Genomic DNA, 21,162 nt, shown 5'->3' with positions numbered 1-21,162 from the left:
GGTGGGGAACCTTTTTTCTGCCAAGGGCCATTTGGATATGTATAACATCGTTCTCGGGCCATACAGAATTGTCAACTTAAAAATTAGCCTGCTATATTTGATCAGACATTTAGTTAACTCACCCCTAATGCCTTGGGAGGCCAGAGCAAATGATTCTGTGGGCCTTACATAGCCCACAGGCCCGATGTTTCCCACCCCTGCTGTAGAAGGAAATGATACTGAAATTTATTGCTGTCTATTGAAAGTAGGTGATTTTGAATCAGTCTTTTATTTTTCTACTTAAAAGAATGAAAATGCCTGTTGATATATAATTTGGATTTAAAAAATGACCTGCTGAACATAGTTTGCATTTTTTTACGATATAATTTTAGGCAGAGTGGGATTGTTTATGCTGTTTACCTTGTTGTTCTTTAAGTTGATTAAGCAATAAGAAAGTTGGGAAATCATTTTTATTTAGATAAAGAGAAAAGACAGGAAAGGCCGTTTGTCGCTCTTGAGCTCTAGCTTTTTGAGAGGCTTTCTCTGGGCCAGGCACCCTCCAGGGTTCTGGGGCAGAGAGTAAAAGTAAGACATTGTCTGTCTCTGTCTCAGGAAGCGAGAATCTCAAACCAGTGTCCTCTGGTTCCCTGAGATCTTACTAGAAAGAATGACCTGAACTGTGTTCCATGTTCAACTTCAATGTGGGAAACATAAGATTAAGCATAAACAGGTTTCTTTATTGTAGGATTTATCATCCTTAATGGATGTATGTGAATTGTGATGAATTTCTAAGATGGGACTCTCCTGAGCAACATTAACAAAACTTGAAACAGTAGGGTGATTAATATTTCATTAATCTTGTGATTATTTTAAGCCATCCTTATGTGTACTTGTATATTAGGGAAGTGTTTTGCAAACCTAGTTGATCAGAATCACTTTGAGTGCTTAGAATTTTTTTTAAAATTTGAATTGATAATATGTTTAAGTTTTAAAATTCAAAAAGTGTATATTGGCACACAGGAAGAGTTTTTCTCCTTGCTCTGTTTCTTACCTGCGTACTTCCTTTCCTCATAGGTAACTAATGGTATTCTTTCCAGAGGTATTTCATGCATGTGCCATAATTTTTTTAGCCAGAATATAAATTACTGAGCCTGGTATTTGGAGATTTCTGATTTATTGAGCTTGGGTGGGACCTGGGAATATGTCTTTTAAAATGTTCCCTAGAGATTGTGATGATCACACAGATGTAGGCACTATTATTTTAGATGGTACATGTTACTTTTGTATGTGGCATATTATCCAATTCTTACAACAACTCTGAAACAGATATAGTAATCACTGTTTTGGCCAGGAGGTGGAAACATGAGAGCAGGAGATGTTAAATGCATGTTCCATCTTTTAGTTTGGAGCTGGGACTCAAAGCCTGAGGATTTTTTGTGTTGTTTTTTTGTTTTGTTTTTGTGGTTATCTGGGGAGAACCAGGTTGGCACTAATTCTGCCTTTTCATGGCTGCAGTACTTACAATTGGCCAAAAAAGAAACAAAACCCAAACAAATAAAAAATTAATATGAGTATTTATGTCCAGTTCTCCCTAATCTGGTACAAAATTAAATGTTAGATTATTTTATTGCATTAGTTGTCAGTAGAATATGTCCAGTGATTAGACTTTCTCTAGTTTGCATTTTAAGTCACTTAGCCAGATAGACTAGTTTTGTCAATTTCAGGCACTGAAAAGGCAGGCTCCTTGCAGACTTTCATCTGTAATTTTGCTTCCTGATGAGCTCTCCCCTCTTTTCTTTGCTTCCAGCTTCCTTTAGCACATACTATCTAATAAAAGAGTAATATGCAAATTGACCATCACTCCAACACACAAGATGGCTGCCCCCATGTGGACACAAGATGGCCAGCAGGGGAGGGCAGTTGAGAGGGACCAGGCCTGCAAGGGAGGGCAGTTGTGGGCAATCAGGCCAGCAGGGGAGGGCAGTTGGGAGGGACCAGGCCTGCAAGGGAGGGCAGTTGGGGATGATCAAGCCTGCAGGGGAGGGCAGTTAGGGGTGACCAGGCCGGCAGAGGAGGGAAGTTGGGGGCGACCGGGCCTGCAGGGAAGGGCATTTGGGGGGGGGGACCAGGCCTGCAGGGAAGGGCAGTTGGGGGTGACCAGGCCTGCTGGGGAGGGCAGTTGGGGGTGACCAGGCCTGCAGGGGAGGGCAGTTACAGGCAATCAGGCTGGCAGGGGAGCAGTTAGGCATCAACCAGGCTGTCAGGGGAATGGTTAGGGGGTGATCAGGCTGGCAGGCAGAAGTGGTTAGGGGCAATCAGGAAGGCAGGCAGGCGAGCAGTTTGGAGCCAGCAGTCCTGGATTGTGAGAGGGATGTCCGACTGCCCGTTTAGGCCCGATCCTACTGGGCCTAAACGGGCAGTCGGACATCCCCAGTAGGATCGGGCCTAAACGGGCAGTTGGACATCCCTTGAGGGGGTCCCAGCTTGGAGAGGGTGCAGGCTGGAATGAGGGACACCCCCCCCCCCCCCGTGCACAAATTTCGTGCACCGGGCCTCTAGTTTCTGCAATACCAACCGAGATTAAATCACACAGGAAAGAGATGGGAGGGAGGGAGAGAGAAAGCAGGCCTCCCTCCAAGTGGAGGAGACTGGGAGAGTTCATCTCCCAGGACTGTCAAGTTCTGTGTGATTTTCCTGTTGGTCTGTTACACTCTTTCTCGGAATAATTCTCAAAGAAAGCATTTCAAAATTTCCTCATAGTGCCAAAACCGGTTTGGCTCAGTGGATAGAGCGTCGGCCTGCGGACTGAAGGGTCCCGGGTTCGAATCCGGTCAAGGGCATGTACCTGGGTTGCGGGCACATCCCCAGTGGGAGGTGTGCAGGAGGCAGCTGATCGATGTTTCTAGCTTTCTATCCCTCTCCCTTCCTCTCTGTAAAATATCAATAAAATATATTTAAAAAAAAAAATTTCCTCATAGCATTGCGGGACCATTTGAACTAAGGTATAGCCCCAGGTGGGTTATTTTATAGGACAACATTCCTGTGATGTGTTTTAAAAAACCCAATCTCATTATATTGAACATCTAAAATGACTTTGAAAAGAACAGAAAAGTTGTAAATCCATTTACACACATTTTGAAGCAAGTGTGTAAATGTCCATTCATTTGTTTAGCTACCCAGGTATTGGCAGTTACTAAAGATTCACTGTGTGTCAGGTGCTGGAAATTAAGAAATTAGTGAAACATGGTCTTGCCTTCATAGAGCTTGCCTGGTGGTGAAAGACAAATATTTCATCAAGCAAATAGTTATAGCATGAGAAGTGCTATGGATGAAATATGCCCCAGGTATAACTGGGACTCAGAAATGCCTAGGTTAGCCTGGAGTGAAAGGTGAGTTAAGGTTTTCCACAGTTTTTTTCAGCCCAGCCTTGAGAGACTAGTCGCTAGATATGCAGAATGCAGTCAGGGTATAGTTACAGTATTCTAGGCTAAGGGAATAGACATATATATATAAAAAAGGAGTATTTTGGATGTATACTTTAGGTAGGGAATTAATTGAGAGTATAGTGATGTTTGGAGCATAGAGTCCTCTGGAAGAGTGAGGAGATAAGATTGGAGATGTAGCCCTGACCGGTTTGACTCAGTGGATAGAGCATCAGCCTGCGGACTGAAGGGTCCCAGGATCGATTCCGGTCAGGGGCATGTACCTTGGTTGTGGGCAGCTGATTGATGTTTCTCTCTCATCAATGTTTCTAGCTCTCTATCCCTCTCCCTTCCTCTCTGTAAAAAAATCAATAAAATATATTTTTTAAAAAAAAAGATTGGAGAGGGAGTAGGGGCCAGGAGAGAAGGAATCTTTCGCTTTTGTGAAATAAAAACCCATGCACAAGGAACAGAATTATAGTGTGTCTACAGAATTCCAAGAATTCCCAGACTTAGCTGTCATTCCCTGCATCCTTAGGTTCCTACCAGATCTCAGGATTCAATTTGGGCCCTATTTAGTTTGGCATCCAGTTCAAGGCAGGCTTGGCGGATTTGAAACGGCAAAACTCTCCCTCTGTCTCTGTCTCTGTCTCTGTCTCTCCCTCCCTCTCCCCCCACCCCCTCTCTCTGTCTCTCTCTCTCTCTCTTCCAAGGATGAAAAAAGATACACACTCTCTCTTTTCCAAGGATGAAAAAGACATACACACATACTTTTCCAAGGGTGAAAAATACAGTTCAGTAATAATGATAATGGCTGCCATTTTTTCGAGCATTTAAGTTATATCCATGTAATAGACCAAGAAACTTTCCAGGCTCTGGGATGTTAGAGTTAAAGCTTGCCTAGGGTTATAGAGCCAGTGAATGGGGGGATGGAATTGAACCCAGGTTTGTTTGCCTGACACTGCAGCTCATTCTTTCCCCACTCCACCATGCTGCTCTTCCCAAGATTGCAAGTGTGGTTCCTGGGGCAGATGGAATGGGAGCTCAGGAATGTAAAATGACCATTTCAAAGACAATAAAAACTGCTATTTCATTTTTGATGTTGAAAGGGCATCAAGAAGGAATCCCAGTAGCTCTAGTTTAAAGAAGCTCGCCTGAATCTAATGGCATCAAGATCTTGGTCAGGAATAGAACCTTCTAATTGTCTTGTTTCTATGGAAAAATCAGATGTTCTTACAGGTATTTTATTTCAGTTTGCAGTTCTATCTTAAGGACTGAATATTTTGCCAAATGGCAGTGTTTTTTCTATGAAGTGCATCAGTTATCTCATGAGAGGTTTGATTTGTATTTAGAGTTAAAATTCAGTTTGTAATGATTTGAATACATTATCTGCATTGGGCAGATACTTTAATGAATGATGTTGCAGATATTCAGAACGTGAATATGGCCTAAAAATAAAGAAAACCAAGAAGTTTCTCTTGAAATTTTGGCTGGTGCTAAACTTTTTGTGCGGGAACTCTAAAGAAGTCAGCACAGTTTGATTCTTGTATGTATTTACAGTCTCACATTAAGAAAATGAAATTAGATGAGACAGAAAGACTTATGAAATTCTCAGAAGAATTATCTTTTCCTATCAGTTTTTTTCTTGTCCATTTGGCATGCATATTTCCCTTTTCCTGTTTTGTATGGAGCTGAAAATAACATGGTTAGTTTTGCTATAAAGGAAAATGACTCATTTTGTGTTCAGCATTTAGTTTCTCTGAGATGTGTTTATCTTTCAAATGGCACAGTAGTTTGGAATTTTGTTACTTATGACAACATATAGGAATTTCTAACCAGAAACATGTTCCAGGTTAGAGGAAGAAATTGTAGGTATAATGTCATTTTTTCTATGATAGTTTGCAGAGCATTTCTTTAACAAATTTTGTTAACTTAGTTTTATAGAAATCTTTTAACAGTTTCAACAAACAATTTTAGGGGGGAAAGTAAAAAAATTACCATTTACAAAAATTTATATAATTTTATGAATTTATAACATTTATTTAGAACCTTTTCTTTTTGGTCTTGAATGCGTCTTGAGGGTGAATGTCCTATATCATTTATTTCAAGTGAACACATTGTATAAACTGACATTTGTCATCTCCATAAGCATAAGTATGTATAAATCTTACCTATAATTCTTGTTCAGGAAACTGACAGATGGATTTTTCCTCTATAAAACCGTCACGTATGTGATTTGGGATCTTTTAAGCATAAAGTCAGATGTTTGCAACTTGACATAGTTTTCTTTGGCTAGGCAAAAAGTGAGAAAACTGAGGCTGCTATTTTAGAAATTTTCAAGTCAAATTTAAAGAAATAAAATGTGGTCAAGACTTATGGCTGAGCAAAGATATATTAGGGATTAATGTAAAGGCTGAATTTTGCATTATAAAACTGCATTCAGATTACTCTTCACCAAGGAAGTACCCTTTTCCCTAGGGTGTGAGGAGGAGTAATCTGTATCTGTGGTCTCAAACCCAGGTGTCTGTCTCCAGGTGCTAGGTAGGTAAGAACACTTCTAGTAACCACCAGGAAATAAAAGCTCAGTTGGATAGAGCATCATTCTGATATGCCAATGTAGTGGATTCCATCCCCTGTCAAGGGCATAAATAGGTGGAACAACAAATGGATGTCTCTGTCTTTCTGTCTCTCCTCCTCTCCCATCCTTTCACTCTCTGAAAATCAGTAAATGAAAATGTAAAAAAATGTAGCCATTTGTAGGCTGGCAGTTTGTGAATTTCCTTAAGTGTTCTGGTAGGGTCCCTGCCTACTTTAGTAGTTGACTCCAGCTTTGCATATAAATCTTAAGTTCTTTTATATCCTTGCCCCTACTGCCTAGTCTTCAGCTATGGAAAATCACTGCCAAGTAAATGCTAGACACTTAGTGCCTCATGGAAGTTTAATACTGAGGGAGGCAGTATTGACATTTTTAATATGCTTTATGGTACTTTACTATGCCCTTTTATATCTAAACAGATTCAAACATGGGTAAATAATTTATTCGCAGTGCAAGATAGACTAGTGGATTTTAGTATCACAGTATGAAAAGTTCATTGATCAAGTTTCAGATTCTACTTGGCAACCAACTTTTACAAAACTATCAATTAGACAACTCAGGCCCACTTTCCTGGCTCAGTGGTTGAGCATGGACCAGGAGGTCATGGTTCGGTTCCGGGTCAGGGCACATGCCTGGGTTTTGGGCTTGGTTCCCAGTGGGGGGCGTGCAGGAGGCAGCTAAGCAGTGATTCTCTCTCATTATTGATGTTTCTATCTCTCTGCCCCTTCATCTCAAATCAATAAAAATATACTTTAAGAAAACAAATAAAAATTATCACTTACTGCGTTTTGGTATAGTATCAAAGAATACCTATTTTAAAATATTTTAAAAGTACATAAGACATTATTTTGATTGTCATTTGTGGCTGTTTTAGTAAGCAAGAACAATTTCCCCCCCAATATTAATTTAGTTATTGGTTATGTTAATGCACTGGCATTTTAGAATCCACTGCAGCAGTTCTCAGAGTGTGGTCTGTAGACCCTGGGGACCCCCAAGACCCTTTCATGGGCACTGAAGTCAAAACTGTCCTATCTAATAAAAGAGTAATATGCAAATTAACCATCACTCTGTCACCAAGATGGCGGCACCCAGTGCTCTCAGCCCCGCTGGAATCCCCCAGTTCCGGGGGGGGCGGCTGCTGAGAGCAGGCAGCGTGAGCGGCCTAGTGGAATGCTTGCTTTGTTGCCGCGGTGACGAGGCAAGAGTTCTGCGCCCTGCCCTGGATGGGCCTCTGGGCCACGGAGAGACTCTGGGCAGCGGGCGCAGAGTGGCCAGGCCCAGCAGAGAGTTACTGGCGCATGGATTTGTGCGCAGGGCTACTAGTCTTCCTAATAATACTGAGACTTACTTGTCTTTTCACTGTTTCGCCATTTGTGCTATTGTTCAAAAGTGATGGTGGAGAAAAGACTAACTTGTAGCACAAATCAAATTATTGGCACCCAGCTGTACTGGAAATTATTATATTCACTTTTTTTTTTTTTTTTTGTATTTGCAGAAGGGAAAACGTCAGTTTCACTTAAGGGGTCCTTGTTGAAGCCATAAAAAATACTATTTTATTAAATCTTAACCTTTGAGTATATGTCATTTAATATTCAGTGTAATATTGGTGTTAAGGAAACGCTTTTGCACTTTTTAAAAAATATATATTTTATTGATTTTTTACAGAGAGGAAGGGAGAGGGATAGAGAGTTAGAAACATCGATCAGCTGCCTCCTGCACACCCCCCACTGGGGATGTGCCTGCAGCCAAGGTACATGCCCTTGACCAGAATTGAACCTGGGACCCTTCAGTCCTCAGGCCGACACTCTATCCACTGAGCCAAACCAGTTAGGGCTACAGTTGTTTTAGTTGCAAGATGAACTAGCTATTTTCTTCATGGAATATAATTTTATTTGATACATGGTTATTCAGAGTTGGGTATTTGACAGACATTTTCTTGAAAATGAATAAAGTGAGCCTGTTACTTCAAGGAAAACAACTGAAGCTATTTGTTGCCAATGATAAAATTGAGCTTTTAAGCAAAAATTAGCATTTTGGGAAATTTGTATCCAGCATTGTGAGTTTGAAACTGTAAACTGATAGACTTGAGCAAATGTGTTTTTGAATTGCTGCATAAGTCAGTAACCAGTATTTTTCAAATGACCAATGCATGCTGGCTGTTATAGACTCATGTATGGGCAAAAGATTTTTTCAGTTTATTGATAGATATGTTTTAGATTCCACATTGCTCCCAGTCTTTAAGAAACTGTCAGTTGTTGAGTTTTGGTGTAATATCAAAGAAGAATATCTACAACGATCTGAAAAGGGTATTAAAATATTCAGTTCTTTTGTAACAACTTATATAGGCTACCTTTTCTTCATATACTTCCACCAAAGTGGTGTACTGTGTGGCATGTTGAATGCAGAAGCCGATCGAGAATCTGTGTTATATTAAGTCTGATAAATAATAAAGAGGCCTGCAAAAATGGAAAACAGTCCCCTATCACAAATATTTTTTGGAAAGTAGTTGTTTTTCATAAGGTAATTTATGTCAAAATGTTATGAGTTCGTTTTTTTTTTTTGTTTTGTTTTGTTTTTAGAATATATTTTATTGATTTTTTTACAGAGAGGAAGGGAGAGGGATAGAGAGCTAGAAACATCGATGAGAGAGAAACATCGATCAGCTGCCTCCTGCACACCCCCCACTGGGGATGTGCCCGCAACCAAGGTACATGCCCCTGACCGGAATCGAACCCGGGACCCTTCAGTCCGCAGGCCGACGCTCTATCCACTGAGCCAAACCGGTTTCGGCTCGTTATTTTTAAAATAAATATTCAACATTTTTCTTGGTTTTTACTTTAATCTTACAAATATCAGTGGATGTAGCCCACACAAACAAAGGCTTTCTGGAGGGTCCTCAATTTTTAAGAGTGTAAAATGGTCCTGGGATAAAAAAGTTTGAGAATCATTAAAGTACATTATGAGGTTTGGAAGCAGAGACTGTTGAGAACATGTAAAGAATATTTGGGGAGGTGGAAATATGCATCCAAAGAAATGTGTTTTTTATTGATTTTAGAGAAAGAGGAAGGGAGAAACATCAGTTGGCTGCCTCCTGCACATCCCTCACTGGGGACTGAGCCATAACCTGGGTATGTGAGCATGTGCCCTAACCCGGGATAATGCTCAACCTACTGAGCCACACTAGGCAGGGCTTAATTTATTTTTAAAGAATACCCTCCTATAGATGATACAGAGAAATATAATTATGTTCTTTACTTTCTTGAAGCCTAAATTCTTTTGTTTCTGAGTAACAATTTTAGTTTCTGTTTTGGCCATTGCAATAATTTTACTCCTTGCTTCATTGTTAAATTTGGGAGTTTTCTGTGGTCAGCTATGACATGAGAAAAACTAAGGACAAAATAGGTAGTTTTTAATATAGCTAAACTTAATTTATATTCTAAGATTATAGTCTTCTTACATTTTTGGTATGAAAATGAGGTATGGTAATATTTTGCCTGTGTGTGTGTTGTCAAAATAGCTATATTCTCTCATTATCACCCATCCCCACTTCCATTTACTGTTTCATGAAGTCCCAAATTCTGATAGAAGCACTACATAATGGCTTTCAAAAAAATGTATCTGAAATTGAATGCTTTGAAGTCAAATTTCAGACATGCAATGAGAGAGTCTTTCATAATCACAGAGATGAAGAGAATCATCCCTAATGTTCTGGTGCTTCTTGCTTGGGCTGAGGCAACTCTAATCTTCACATACTCTTCTCTGCTATCCTCAGTCCCATGGGTCAGGGTAGCTGCTAATTAAGTCAACAGAAAGTGGGTGGATAGAGGGAAAGGCTTTATCCCTTTTACACAAAAACAAAATCACGAGCAACAGGAGAAGATTGAGTTGACTCCCTCCACCTTCAAGCCCAAGACCACCTAGTGGAGCTCCCCTATGAGCATGCCTTAGGTGGTTTGCCTTTAGCTTGCTCAGGATGGTGTGAAAAGGAATTTGGGGTTGGATGCCCTCTGGACTGGGTTGAGTAAGCTAGTTGATGTTGGCACAGGTAAATGACCATCTCAGAATGCCCTCTGCAGCTTTGCTGGAAGCACAGGCTTTTCCTCCAGTGATAGTGGCTGGCAGGTAGGACCACCAGGTGATAGCTTGAATTTATTGTATCAGTGATAATGTGAACAGTTGGCATGCAGAGAACCAGTTCAGAGGTAGCAGGGTATATAATAGGGTGCAATAGTTGTGTAAAAAAGTGTGAAAGTTAAAGACTTTCTTTCTGCCTGTACTTAGGAAGGTATGTGATGAGATCGTGGAAAAGACCATGTTCTGTGGTTACACATAGATTTGACCCCTGTCTCTACCACCTGTCTGATAACATAGTAGTCCCCTACTCCTCCCCTCCCCCACAAGTACGTGCACTTTTATAGCTTCTTGAGTTTTAGGCTTTAAGATTTTTGAGGGTTTGCTTTTGGAAGAACGCAATAAATATTCCTACAGTATTTCTTTTTCTACAAGGAAATATCTGGATATAGATTTTAATGTGCTGCATTTGTATTTTGACGATATGCCTTCTCTGACATGGATGACAAGAGGTGAGCTTTAAGACAATTTCTGCAGGAGTCTATGCTTTAGTCTAGGTCAGTGGTCGGCAAACTGCGACTCTTTGGGGCCCTTCCACAAAATACCACGGCCTGGGCGAGTCTGTTTTGAAGAAGTGGCATTGGAAGAAGTTTAAGTTTAAAAAATTTGGCTTTCAAAAGAAATTTCAATCATTGTACTGTTGATATTTGGCTCTGTTGACTAATGAGATTGCCAACCACTGGTCTAGGTAACCTTGACTGACTCTTGGCTATTGTTTCTTTGTATGGATTACTAAGTCCTTTACTCTAAGATAAAATTATATGGGTATGTAAAAGTTTTATTCTGTGGATGGATATCTGGAGTGAGGTCTCTTTAAAGGCTGCTTGCTAAGATGATTATTGGGTAAATGGTGAGTTATTAAATGTTTTCTCTATGTCAACTGGTCTGCTTATAAGAGTTATATAGGCAACTATCCTAAAAGAAATTTGAATATTCACAGTTTTCTTGCTTATTCTAAACTTTAATTTGAGGTGGAAGACCTGGGGAGTTAATTTTGTTGAGATCATGATCAGAAACCTATTCTGCCTCTGAAATGGATTGTATACAAATATTATTATACATTTTTCACTGTTGGAACTGTGTCTAATGAAGTAGAAGAGCGGGGAAAGACTTGCTAAATTTCATCCTGTCTTTGCTTGGAGTCTGTGAAGCTAGTTCAGATGGAAACACAAATGATTAGAATGTAGACAGTGAAGGTCGTCCTATAGGAGGGGGGAGCTGTAGACTTCTGTAGGCAGAAAACAAGGGCCACCAGGAAAAGTCTAGGGAGGAGATTGTGTTTAAGTTGGGCCTAAAATAACTAGGAGTGAGACTGGAGGAAATGTACTGGTGGCCGATTATGCCATACCATTAAGGCGATTGCTGGTAAACATGAAACATGGGTGGTGTATCTTGTCTTACAGTTACAGGTATATGACAGCCATCATCTTGTAGAAGGTGGGGATGTCAGGAATATCTTTCTCTTCTGTGGGATTGAAGCCTTTTAGGGATCTAGATAAATCTATTTTTTAAATTAGAAATTCAGCTAGAAAAATACATCTGGTTTAGAGGTGTGTGTGTGTCTGAACATGCAGGTGTGTTATGTGGCAGGGAGGGGGGTAGGCAGAGAATTATAAAATTGAAGAATCTAAGTGCTATTGCCATTTGAGTAATATCAGTGAGAAGATGAGTTGTCTTTCAAATTGTAATGTTAAATTTTGGGGGAAATGAGATTAAAGTTATAGGGGATTTCAAGGGCAGCACTGAAATGTTAGCTTCTGGCAAGTAGTTATACTTTGCTTTCCTATTTCTCTATTAACATCAGTTTGCTGTTACCTTACCTTGGTGCGTAAAAAATAATAATATTGGAATACCGAATAAATCTTTGGTGTAGGTGTACTAAGATTGCCAGAAGCTTATTGCTAACCTATCCATTGTGTGTTACAGCCACCTCACAAAGGCTTTCTTGTATGTCCCTGAATGAGATTAAGTGGAGTTACGTGGTTATTTTGTAATGTTACACTTTACTCTTAAAATTGTTTTCTGTCACAACCACATGTAAAGATTTATTCTGAAATGGAATTTGCTGAGCTGTAGGATGGTTTTCCTTTTATTTTAAAAGTGGGGAAATCTTTTGTTAATGTTGCTATGAGAGGAAATATAGTTAATAACTTTAAGCATCGTAAGCTTTCGGGGAAGACACAAGGGCCTAATAATTATGTAAATAGAATCAGGATTTAGTAAATTTAAATGAATGTGATTTGGTCACAGTGATTCATGTCTGCTGAGGAAATGCAAAAGGAACTAAATACACACTTACAGTTTACTACTTTTTTTGCTTGAAGGTTTCTGGGATTCATGTAAATTAATATGTAGGTGACCAGTTTAGTCATGATAACTGTCTGAGATTTGGAAGGATGCTGCATTTTATATAAACCTTTGGGATTGAATTTAAGAAAAGTAAAAAAAAAAAATATTTGGGGAAACATTCTAAGTAAGTGTCCATGTAAAATCAGTTTGTATATGAAAGTTTCAGATGGGTAAGATGAAATTGAACATGACAATTCATAAGTGCTATTTCCGTAAAACCATTGCTTATATACCCTCCACCGAGACATTTGCTTTCATACATTCATAAGAATTTCAGGACTGAAAAGAACCAGAGATGACTAGTCATCTTTCCGCACATCGGTGAGGGAGGACTTGAGATCTGGTGGGTTTAAATGAGCCCTGCTAGCAGCAGATGAGTCGGGTGTAATCCCCAGACTGCTTCCTTGCCAGTGGGCATTTCCAGTACAGATGGGTGTACATTTCAGTTGTGCTTGGGAGTCTGCTATGATTTCTAAGATTAGAAAACTTAATTGATGGCAGTAACCATTTTCTCTGTCGCCTTAGTATCCTGAAATTTGCTGAGTTCTTGTGTTACTAAATATTTTCTAGCATTTTGATGTCCTCAAAGCTAATTTTAGTTTTATAAAATCTACCTGGAATGATATTTGGAACCATGAAAGGAGTGTTAATTCTTAATTTCAGTTGTTGTCCAGCTTTGAAAAAGCTTTGACAAGTCTCTCCTTCCCTGTCCCCGCTGTCCTCCCTACCCCGGCCATACTGTATACTTGGTGAAAACTCTAGAGATGGTATTGAGCTGAGAAAAAAGATATGGAAATGAATGGGTTTAGTTGTAAGCCAGGCAGTAAGTACCTTCTAAAAGTGTCACTGCTATGGTTTTGGGGAAGTACAACCTTTCTTAGCCCGTTCTCATATTCTGGCTCTAGTTGGGTGAAAAGTTTTGTAAATTACTTGCAGTGAATGTGGGCCAAGGCGAGTGAGTGCTCCTGCCTCTGTTCTGAGTGTTCTGACGGCTGCTGTTGCTCAGAATGGGAGCCTTGTATTTTGGAGCCTCCCAGTTTCTCTCCCTGATTTTTATCCAGCCTTCTCAGAGCTCATGGGCTCCACTGTGCATCACTCTTACCGTGGTTTCTCTTGTCTTGGGACATGGAAGTGTGTCTTGTAAATGAGGAAACCCTTGACATTCCAGGATCAATAACACACATTTTTGTTAATGAAAATAAATTTAATACCACACTATAGAAAGGAAAATGTGTTTTATTGGGGGCCATATCACACATGATCAGATGCTATTCTTTGGGATTGAGAATAGTCACCAGTGAATATCTACTTTTTGGGAAAGAAATTATGGCATCATTTTAACATTACTCTTGCTTAGGTGTATGATTTGGTATTGGTCAGATACTATACATATTTTAGTATTTGAAAGATGTTCCTCAGCATTGAACAGAGGATAGAACTACAGGAGAAAGTAATGTTGAGGGACAACTGGCTGCACCTAGAATCACTTACTAAAATAATTAGATGAATTGCCTGTATATTATATGATTTGTGGTAGCTTTCTAATCCTAAACTGGCTGTAAGATTTGATTTATTTATTTTAAAAATTTTTTAAAGAGTATTTTTATTGATATCAGAGAGGAAGGGAGAGGGAGAGAGATAGAAACATCAATGATGATAGAGAAACATTGATTGGCTGCCTCCTGCATGCCCCCCACTAGGGATTGAGCCCGCAACCTGGGCATGTGCCGTGACCGGAATAGAATCCAGGACCCTTCGGTCCACAGGCCGACACTCTTATCTGGCAAGGGCTGATTTATTTTTGAGTATGTATTCTATTTTGATCTGTTAGTACAAGTAAGTGATAGAAATTTGATTTCATGTATTTTTGCCACTTTTTAGAGAGCAAAGTTTATGAAATTCCATATTGATTTACTGTCCTAATTTTTTCCCATTCTAAAATTGTCAGTTTATTTTTAAGATAATTATTTCTGAGACAAAGTTTGGGAAGACCAGGCAGTTGTTGTTTTTTTAACTTCATGGAATCAAACTCTTAAAATCTCTACATTTGTTTTCATCTTTATAAAATTACTTCTGTAGCTTGATAAGTATTTAAGTTGGTATTACAGTATATTATATTCAGATCTGTTTGAGAGAAGCAGCAATATAATAGATAATATGAATTAATATTTTTTAATGCAGCTCTGAGATTTTTCTAAGAATATTCAGTACTCTTAAAAATAAGAGGTGTTGTCCTTGTTTTATAGATATGGACATTGAGGTTTTAATTTGTGCCATTTTTGTGTCATAAAGCCCTTTACAATGAAATTGAGTATGACAATTAATAACTGCTTAAGGCATAATGATGTGCCCTTAGGCTTATGGGCTTTTTCTGCCTCGTTATATTAAATTCTTAATAGATTTGTGCTTCCCATGTTTTTTTATTTCATGATATACATGTACATTATTCAAGAATTTCTTGGTATATATAGCACAGTGTTTAAAAATTGGCTTTCCATTGGATGGTAATTCAAGGACCAGCTCTACTGACACATTTTGTTATATAAACTATATTTATTTATTTATTTATTTATTTATTTATTTATTTATTTTTTAATATATTTTATTGATATTTCACAGAGAGGAAGGGAGAAGGATAGAGAGCTAGAAACATCGATGAGAGAGAAACATCGATCAGCTGCCTCCTGCACGCCTCCTACTGGAGATGTGCCCGCAACCAAGGTACATGCCCTTGACCGGAATCGAACCCGGGACCTTTCAGTCCGCAGGCCGACGCTCTATCCACTGAGCCAAACCGGTTTCGGCAGTTATATAAACTATAGAAGCCTCAGTTTCCTAATGTGTAAAATGGAATTAATACTATTATTATTATTGAAATTGTTAATGGGATGGTAAGGGAAGGGAATTGCAGAATTGTGATTTTTTGGGGGGAGGGATAAAATATAATATAAAAACACTAGAGGCCTGGTGCACGAATTTGTGCACAGGTGGGTTCCGGCTGCCTGCCCAGATAGGGACCCATCGGGCTGGGCCAGTGGGGGGTAGGGACCATGGGCAGTTGGCCACCCGCCCCACCCCTGATTGGGGTGTTGGGGGCCGATCGGGGGCCAGGCCAGCCAGGGGTGGGGGGCCGACCAGGACCTGGATTAGGCTGGTTGGCTGCTTCAGTGTGTGTCATAGCCATAGGTCATTCTGGTTGTTCTGGCCATTTCGCCGTTCTGGTCACTGGACTTTTATATATACATATAAGATTGTTGATATAGCAGACATTATGTGTACTACTGTTAAAAATCACCAAAATAATGGTATAAGTACCTATCAGAATAGAATTGTTTTGTTTACAAAGGCTCTGTACATGTGCTTTATTCATGTTTTGTTTTGTTTTGTTTTTAAAGGTTACGGGAAGTTTCAGAGAAACTGAACAAGTATAATTTAAACAGGTAAGAGCTGTAAAATATTAAAAATTTCCTGAAAAGAATGTTTCTTTATTAGGAAAAGAAACTCATATTTAGGAAGCATCTATTAGGAATATTTTCATCTAATTCAACTTTTTGTGAGTTGGGTTCATTTGAATTACAGTTTCTGTTCATGCCGTCTTTTAAAAAAATCTGGCATACCAAGGAGCTGGAATTATAATGACTATGAGGATACAACTTAATTCTTCAGTTATTGCTTTAAAATATGTAAATATTAGTTTTGAAAACAGTTTTTGCCAGCTCTTTTTTTCTTTGGTTACTTGGATTTAAAAAAAAAAGGAAACAACCCAAGATGTATTTACCATTTACAAAGTAATTTTACTTATGTACTTTTTTTTATTCACCAGCCATCCCCCTTTGAATGTATTGGAACAGGCTACTATTAAACAGTGTGTGGTGGGACCAAATCATGCTGCCTTTCTTCTTGAGGTAATTTGTTTATTCTAAGATAGCGAAATGAAAATAAACAGTTAAAATACAGCTGTGCATCATTAGGTTTCTTTCTTTTTAACCAGGGAAAATATCAGTTTCTTGCAAGAGTTATTTCAGAGATCACCCAGTTCCATTTCCCTATTGTGTAAATTCTCTGGCCCAGATAAAGCTTAAATGACTTACTAGAGCTTGAAACTAATTAGTAACATAATGGAGAAGTTCCTGATAGCCAGTCATTTCATTACTCTGATTCTGTTAGATTGAGATATTTTAAATTATTTTTACTGGGTTTTTGATAATGTATGTAAAACATGTTTCTTCAACTCAGGTGTTAGCACTTTCCGGAAGGGAGTGAATTGACAGTGATAGGTACATGATCAATCTGTTTGTTGAATAAATTCAAATTTTAACTCATATTTTTTTACTTTGGAAATTTCTTCTATTTTCTTTGCTTTTAGGATGGTAGAGTTTGCAGGATCGGTTTTTCAGTACAGCCAGACAGACTGGAATTGGGGAAACCTGATAATAATGATGGGTATGTCCTTTCTATATTTCTAAAGATATGTCCTTTCTATTTGATATTTAGCTCTTACAAGGTATTATTTTAAGCCTGTGTTTTGATTTTGGTAGCCCTCTGTTTTAAAAAAGCATTGCATAAAACGAGACACTTAAAATAGAATGAAATGGTTACTTTGTAGTTTGATTTTAATTTTTATGCCCTGCAGTGGTTTGTAACTAAAAATACTAACATTAAAGTAGCAGCAGAGTAGATGATCAAGAATAATGACATGTATTTGGTAGGTTCCAAGTCAAATTTGCTCTTTGATCTAAATAACTTGTTAGATCATATTTTCCTTTGTAATGTTTTCTTTTTTTAAAAAATATGTTTTATTGATTTTTACAGAGAGGAAGGGAGAGGGATAGAGAGTTAGAAACATCGATGAGAGAGAAACATCGATCAGCTGCCTCCTGCATACGCCCTACTGGGGATGTGCCCGCAACCAAGGTACATGCCCTTGACCGGAATTGAACCTGGGACCCTTCAGTCTGCAGGCCGATGCTCTATCCACTGAGCCAAACCAGTTAGGGCCCTTTGTAATATTTTCAAGTCAGGTAACCCAACTTGAAAATGACAGGGTCTTTAAATTTTTGGTCTTTATAAATGACTAGAAGCCCGATGCACAAAGATACATGCTAGAATGGGCTTTCCTTTCCCTGGCTGCCAGCACCGCCTTTCCACTCTGGCCCAGCCCCTTTCCGCTCAGGCCCCTGAGCCGCCTCTTTCGGCTCCAGCCCTGCCCTCCCACACTGCCCAGAGGCCCTGAGAGACCGGGGGTAGGGCAGAACGCCCCTGTCACTCAGCGCCTGTGTATGCAAATTAACTGCCATCTTTGTTGGGTTAATTTGCATATCACTCCTGATTGTCTGGTGGTGTAGCAGAGGTACGGTCAATTTACATGTTTGTCTATTATTAGGTAAGATAGCATATAGAAAAGGTTGCTGGACAATATATGATGAATTTCAATTGACTGCTTCTAAGAAAAGCATGATTACTTTAAGAAATCAAAAGAATAATTCATCTGTAGTTAAACCTTGAAAATGTTTCAACCAGTAAAGAACTCCAGATTGTTATGGGGCTATAAGTTGTTAGATTTGCTCTTCAATGTGAAGTATATGTTTTTAGTAGGATTAATCAGAGAATACATAGGCTGGTATTTTACTATAGGAAGTCCCAGGGTAATGAGGCCTGGAAATCCAGGCTTGTTCCTAGACAGTTTGGGACTGTTCTGTGATTGTTCTACCTCTTGTTTTTTCCCAGGTCAAAGTTGAACAGCAACTCGGGGGCAGGGAGAACCTCAAGGCCTGGTAGGACAAGCGACTCCCCATGGTTTCTCTCAGGTTCCGAGACTCTGGGCAGGCTGGCAGGCAACACCCTGGGGTATGTTGTGGCTGGATGTTGGCATCCATGGGTCTGGGCCAGTGCTCTGAGTGCTTTCACTGTGGGTGTCTCATCTTCAGTATCATTCAGTGATGGGATGAGGAAACTTTCCTGAACTCTACACAGGAGCTCATTGTAGCTCATGATGAGCTACCGTAATAAAAATAACCCACACAGGCTAGTTATAGTTAACCTAGGTTCTTGACCTTTAAAAAATGTAAAGTGCTCACATGTGTTTATAATGCCATTTATTATGTCAGTTTCATTATTTAAACATTTCAGTGATACCATCTTTGGTTTTGTGACTCATTCTTGGGTTAAAAAACTTAAGATTTCTTTCTTTCTGGTATCCAAATCTTATAGTTTTTTTCTGAATTAATTTAGTGAAGTTTGAAATTCATGTAACTAAATCTTAAAGTCTTTAATAAAGTTATTTTTGCCTTTTTAAAAAAACTTGAGGTATAATTGACATATAAATTCAGTTGTACAACATACTGATTCTGTATTTGTACAGGCACAGTACTCCAGAGATCATGGTGAGTTTGGTTCCAGACCATCACAAAAAACAAATATTACAATAGAGCGAGTCATATAAATTTTTGGTTTTCCAGTGCATGTGAAAGTAATGTTTACACTATTTTTAGTCTTTAGTCTGTTAATTGCAATAGCATTATGTCTAAAAAAAAAATGTTTGTACCTTAATTAAAAATACTTACGAAAAGTGCTTACCATCATCTGAGCCTTCGTGATCTTTGTGCTGGTGGAAGGTCTTGCCTCGATGTTGATGGCTGCTGACTGATGAGGGTGGTGGTTTCTCAATATTGGGGTGGCTGTGGCAATTTCTTACAGTAAGACAATAGTGAAGTTTGCCACATTGGTTGACTCTTCCTCTCATGAACGATTTCTCTGCAGCATGCGATGCTGTTTGATAGTATTTTACCTATAGTAGAACTTTTTCCGAAATTGGAGTCAATTCTCAAATCTTGCTGCTACTTTATCAACTAAGTTTATGTAAAATTCTCAATTCTTTTTTTATTTTTTCAGTAATTTTCATAGCAACTTCAGGTTCCACTTCTAATTCTGGTTCTCTTGCTATTTCCACCACATCTACGTTTACTTCCTCCACCGAAGTCTTGAACTCCTCAACCCCTCAATGAGGGTTGGGATCATCTTCCAAATTTCTGTTGATGTTGCTATTTTGACATTTTCACATAAATCACAGTTGTTCTTAATGACATCTAGGATGATTAATTCTTTCCCAGATCCACTGGAGGAATCATGACAGCAATAGCCTATGAAATGTATTTCTTAAATAATAAGACCTGAAAGTTGAAATTACTCCTTGATCCATGGGCTACAGAATGGATGTTGCATTAGCAGGCTTGAAAACAACATTAATCTTGTACATCTCCCTCAGAGCTCTTGGGTGACCACAGGTGCATTGTCAATGAGCAGGAATATTTTGAAAGGAATCTTATTTTGTGAGGAGTAGGTCTCAACAGTAGGCTTAAAATATTCAGTAAACTGTGTTGTGAACAGATGTGCTGTTATTCAGGCTTTGTTGTTCCATTTATAGAGCACAGGCAGAGTTGATTTAACCTGTTTCCTAATGGCCCTACGCTTTTGGAATGGTAAATGAACATTTGTTTTGACTTAAAGTCACCAGCTGCATTAGCCTCTAATAAGAGAGTCAGCTTATCCTTTGAAGCTTTGAAGGCAAGCATTGACAGATAGCTTTATCTTAGCTTAAGAGAATGAAAATGAGATCTGAAGCGATCTTTTCAGAATGAGTGTATAAAATGATAATTCTCTAAATTCTCCAATTTTAGAAGTCGCTGGAGTTCTGGAGTAGGTGGAAGTGGAGGAGGATCCTCTGGTAGGTCGTCAGCAGGAGCGCGAGATTCCCGTCGACAGACTCGAGTGATTCGGACAGGACGGGATCGAGGGTCTGGGCTTTTGGGCAGTCAGCCCCAGCCAGTTATTCCAGCCTCTGTCATCCCCGAGGAGCTGATTTCACAGGTATGGCCCTTGTAGAGCACTTAACATAAGGATGAGGTTTAACTGAATATAGTGAATTATAGTCATGACTCATATCATGAATTGTGAAATACTGCTCTCCTATATTGATCCTAGAAAGATGATTTCGAGAAAGAATTTAATCAAAGGGGAATTAGAATAACACTCTTTTCATTTCAGGCCCAAGTTGTTTTACAAGGCAAATCCAGAAGTGTCATTATTCGGGAACTTCAACGAACAAATCTTGATGTAAACCTTGCTGTAAATAATTTACTTAGCCGGGATGATGAAGATGGAGATGATGGGGATGACACAGCCAGCGAATCCTACTTGCCTGGAGGTTGGTGGATCACCATCATGGTTTTCTCATCTCTGAAGGGAAAGGTTGTTATTAAACTGGGGAATGGAATTTTAAAGTACAGTGAGTATTCTGACTTTAATTTCCAAGGTGGTGGTAGATATTTCTCCCTATAGTGTTTTTTTTTTTCTTTTTTTAAATCCTCACCTGAAGATAATTTCCCATTAATTTTCAGAAAAGTGGAAGAGAGAGAGAAAGATTGATGTGAGAGAAACACATCAATTAGTTGCCTCCTGCACACACCCCGACAAGGGCCTGGGCCTGGGAGGAGCCTGCAACCAAGGTACGTGCCCTTGGCTGGAATTGAACCCATGACCCTTTGGTACTCAGGCCAATGCTCTAACCACTGAGCAAAACCGGCTAGGGCCCTGTAGTGTTTTGTTTTTTTAATTTTTTTTATTACAAATTCTTTTTTAAGGAAAAATGGGGAAATGTCTTTGCTCAGTGTACTTGTGTTTGGTCCC

The 21,162-nt window shown here is 39.1% G+C and overlaps 1 protein-coding gene across 4 annotated transcripts in view; it reads left to right on the top strand.

Annotated features, from left to right (window-relative positions):
• The window catches only part of UBR5 (ubiquitin protein ligase E3 component n-recognin 5), a 132,886-nt gene that overhangs the window by 29,567 nt on the left and 82,157 nt on the right, over positions 1-21,162 (top strand). For all 4 annotated transcript variants that reach the window (XM_080647017.1, XM_080647018.1, XM_080647016.1 and 1 more), the window contains exons 2-7: positions 15,873-15,917; positions 16,301-16,382; positions 16,844-16,920; positions 18,205-18,324; positions 20,154-20,343; positions 20,521-20,680. In XM_080647017.1, the coding sequence (XP_080503143.1) occupies positions 15,873-15,917; positions 16,301-16,382; positions 16,844-16,920; positions 18,205-18,324; positions 20,154-20,343; positions 20,521-20,680 (674 nt within the window). The remainder of the gene's footprint in view (positions 1-15,872; positions 15,918-16,300; positions 16,383-16,843; positions 16,921-18,204; positions 18,325-20,153; positions 20,344-20,520; positions 20,681-21,162) is intronic.

This window comes from Plecotus auritus (genome assembly GCF_963455305.1).
Source record: "Plecotus auritus genome assembly, chromosome: 11".
In the NCBI taxonomy this organism is placed as follows: Eukaryota; Metazoa; Chordata; class Mammalia; order Chiroptera; family Vespertilionidae; genus Plecotus; species Plecotus auritus.
This window is presented reverse-complemented; position numbering and strand designations above follow the sequence as displayed.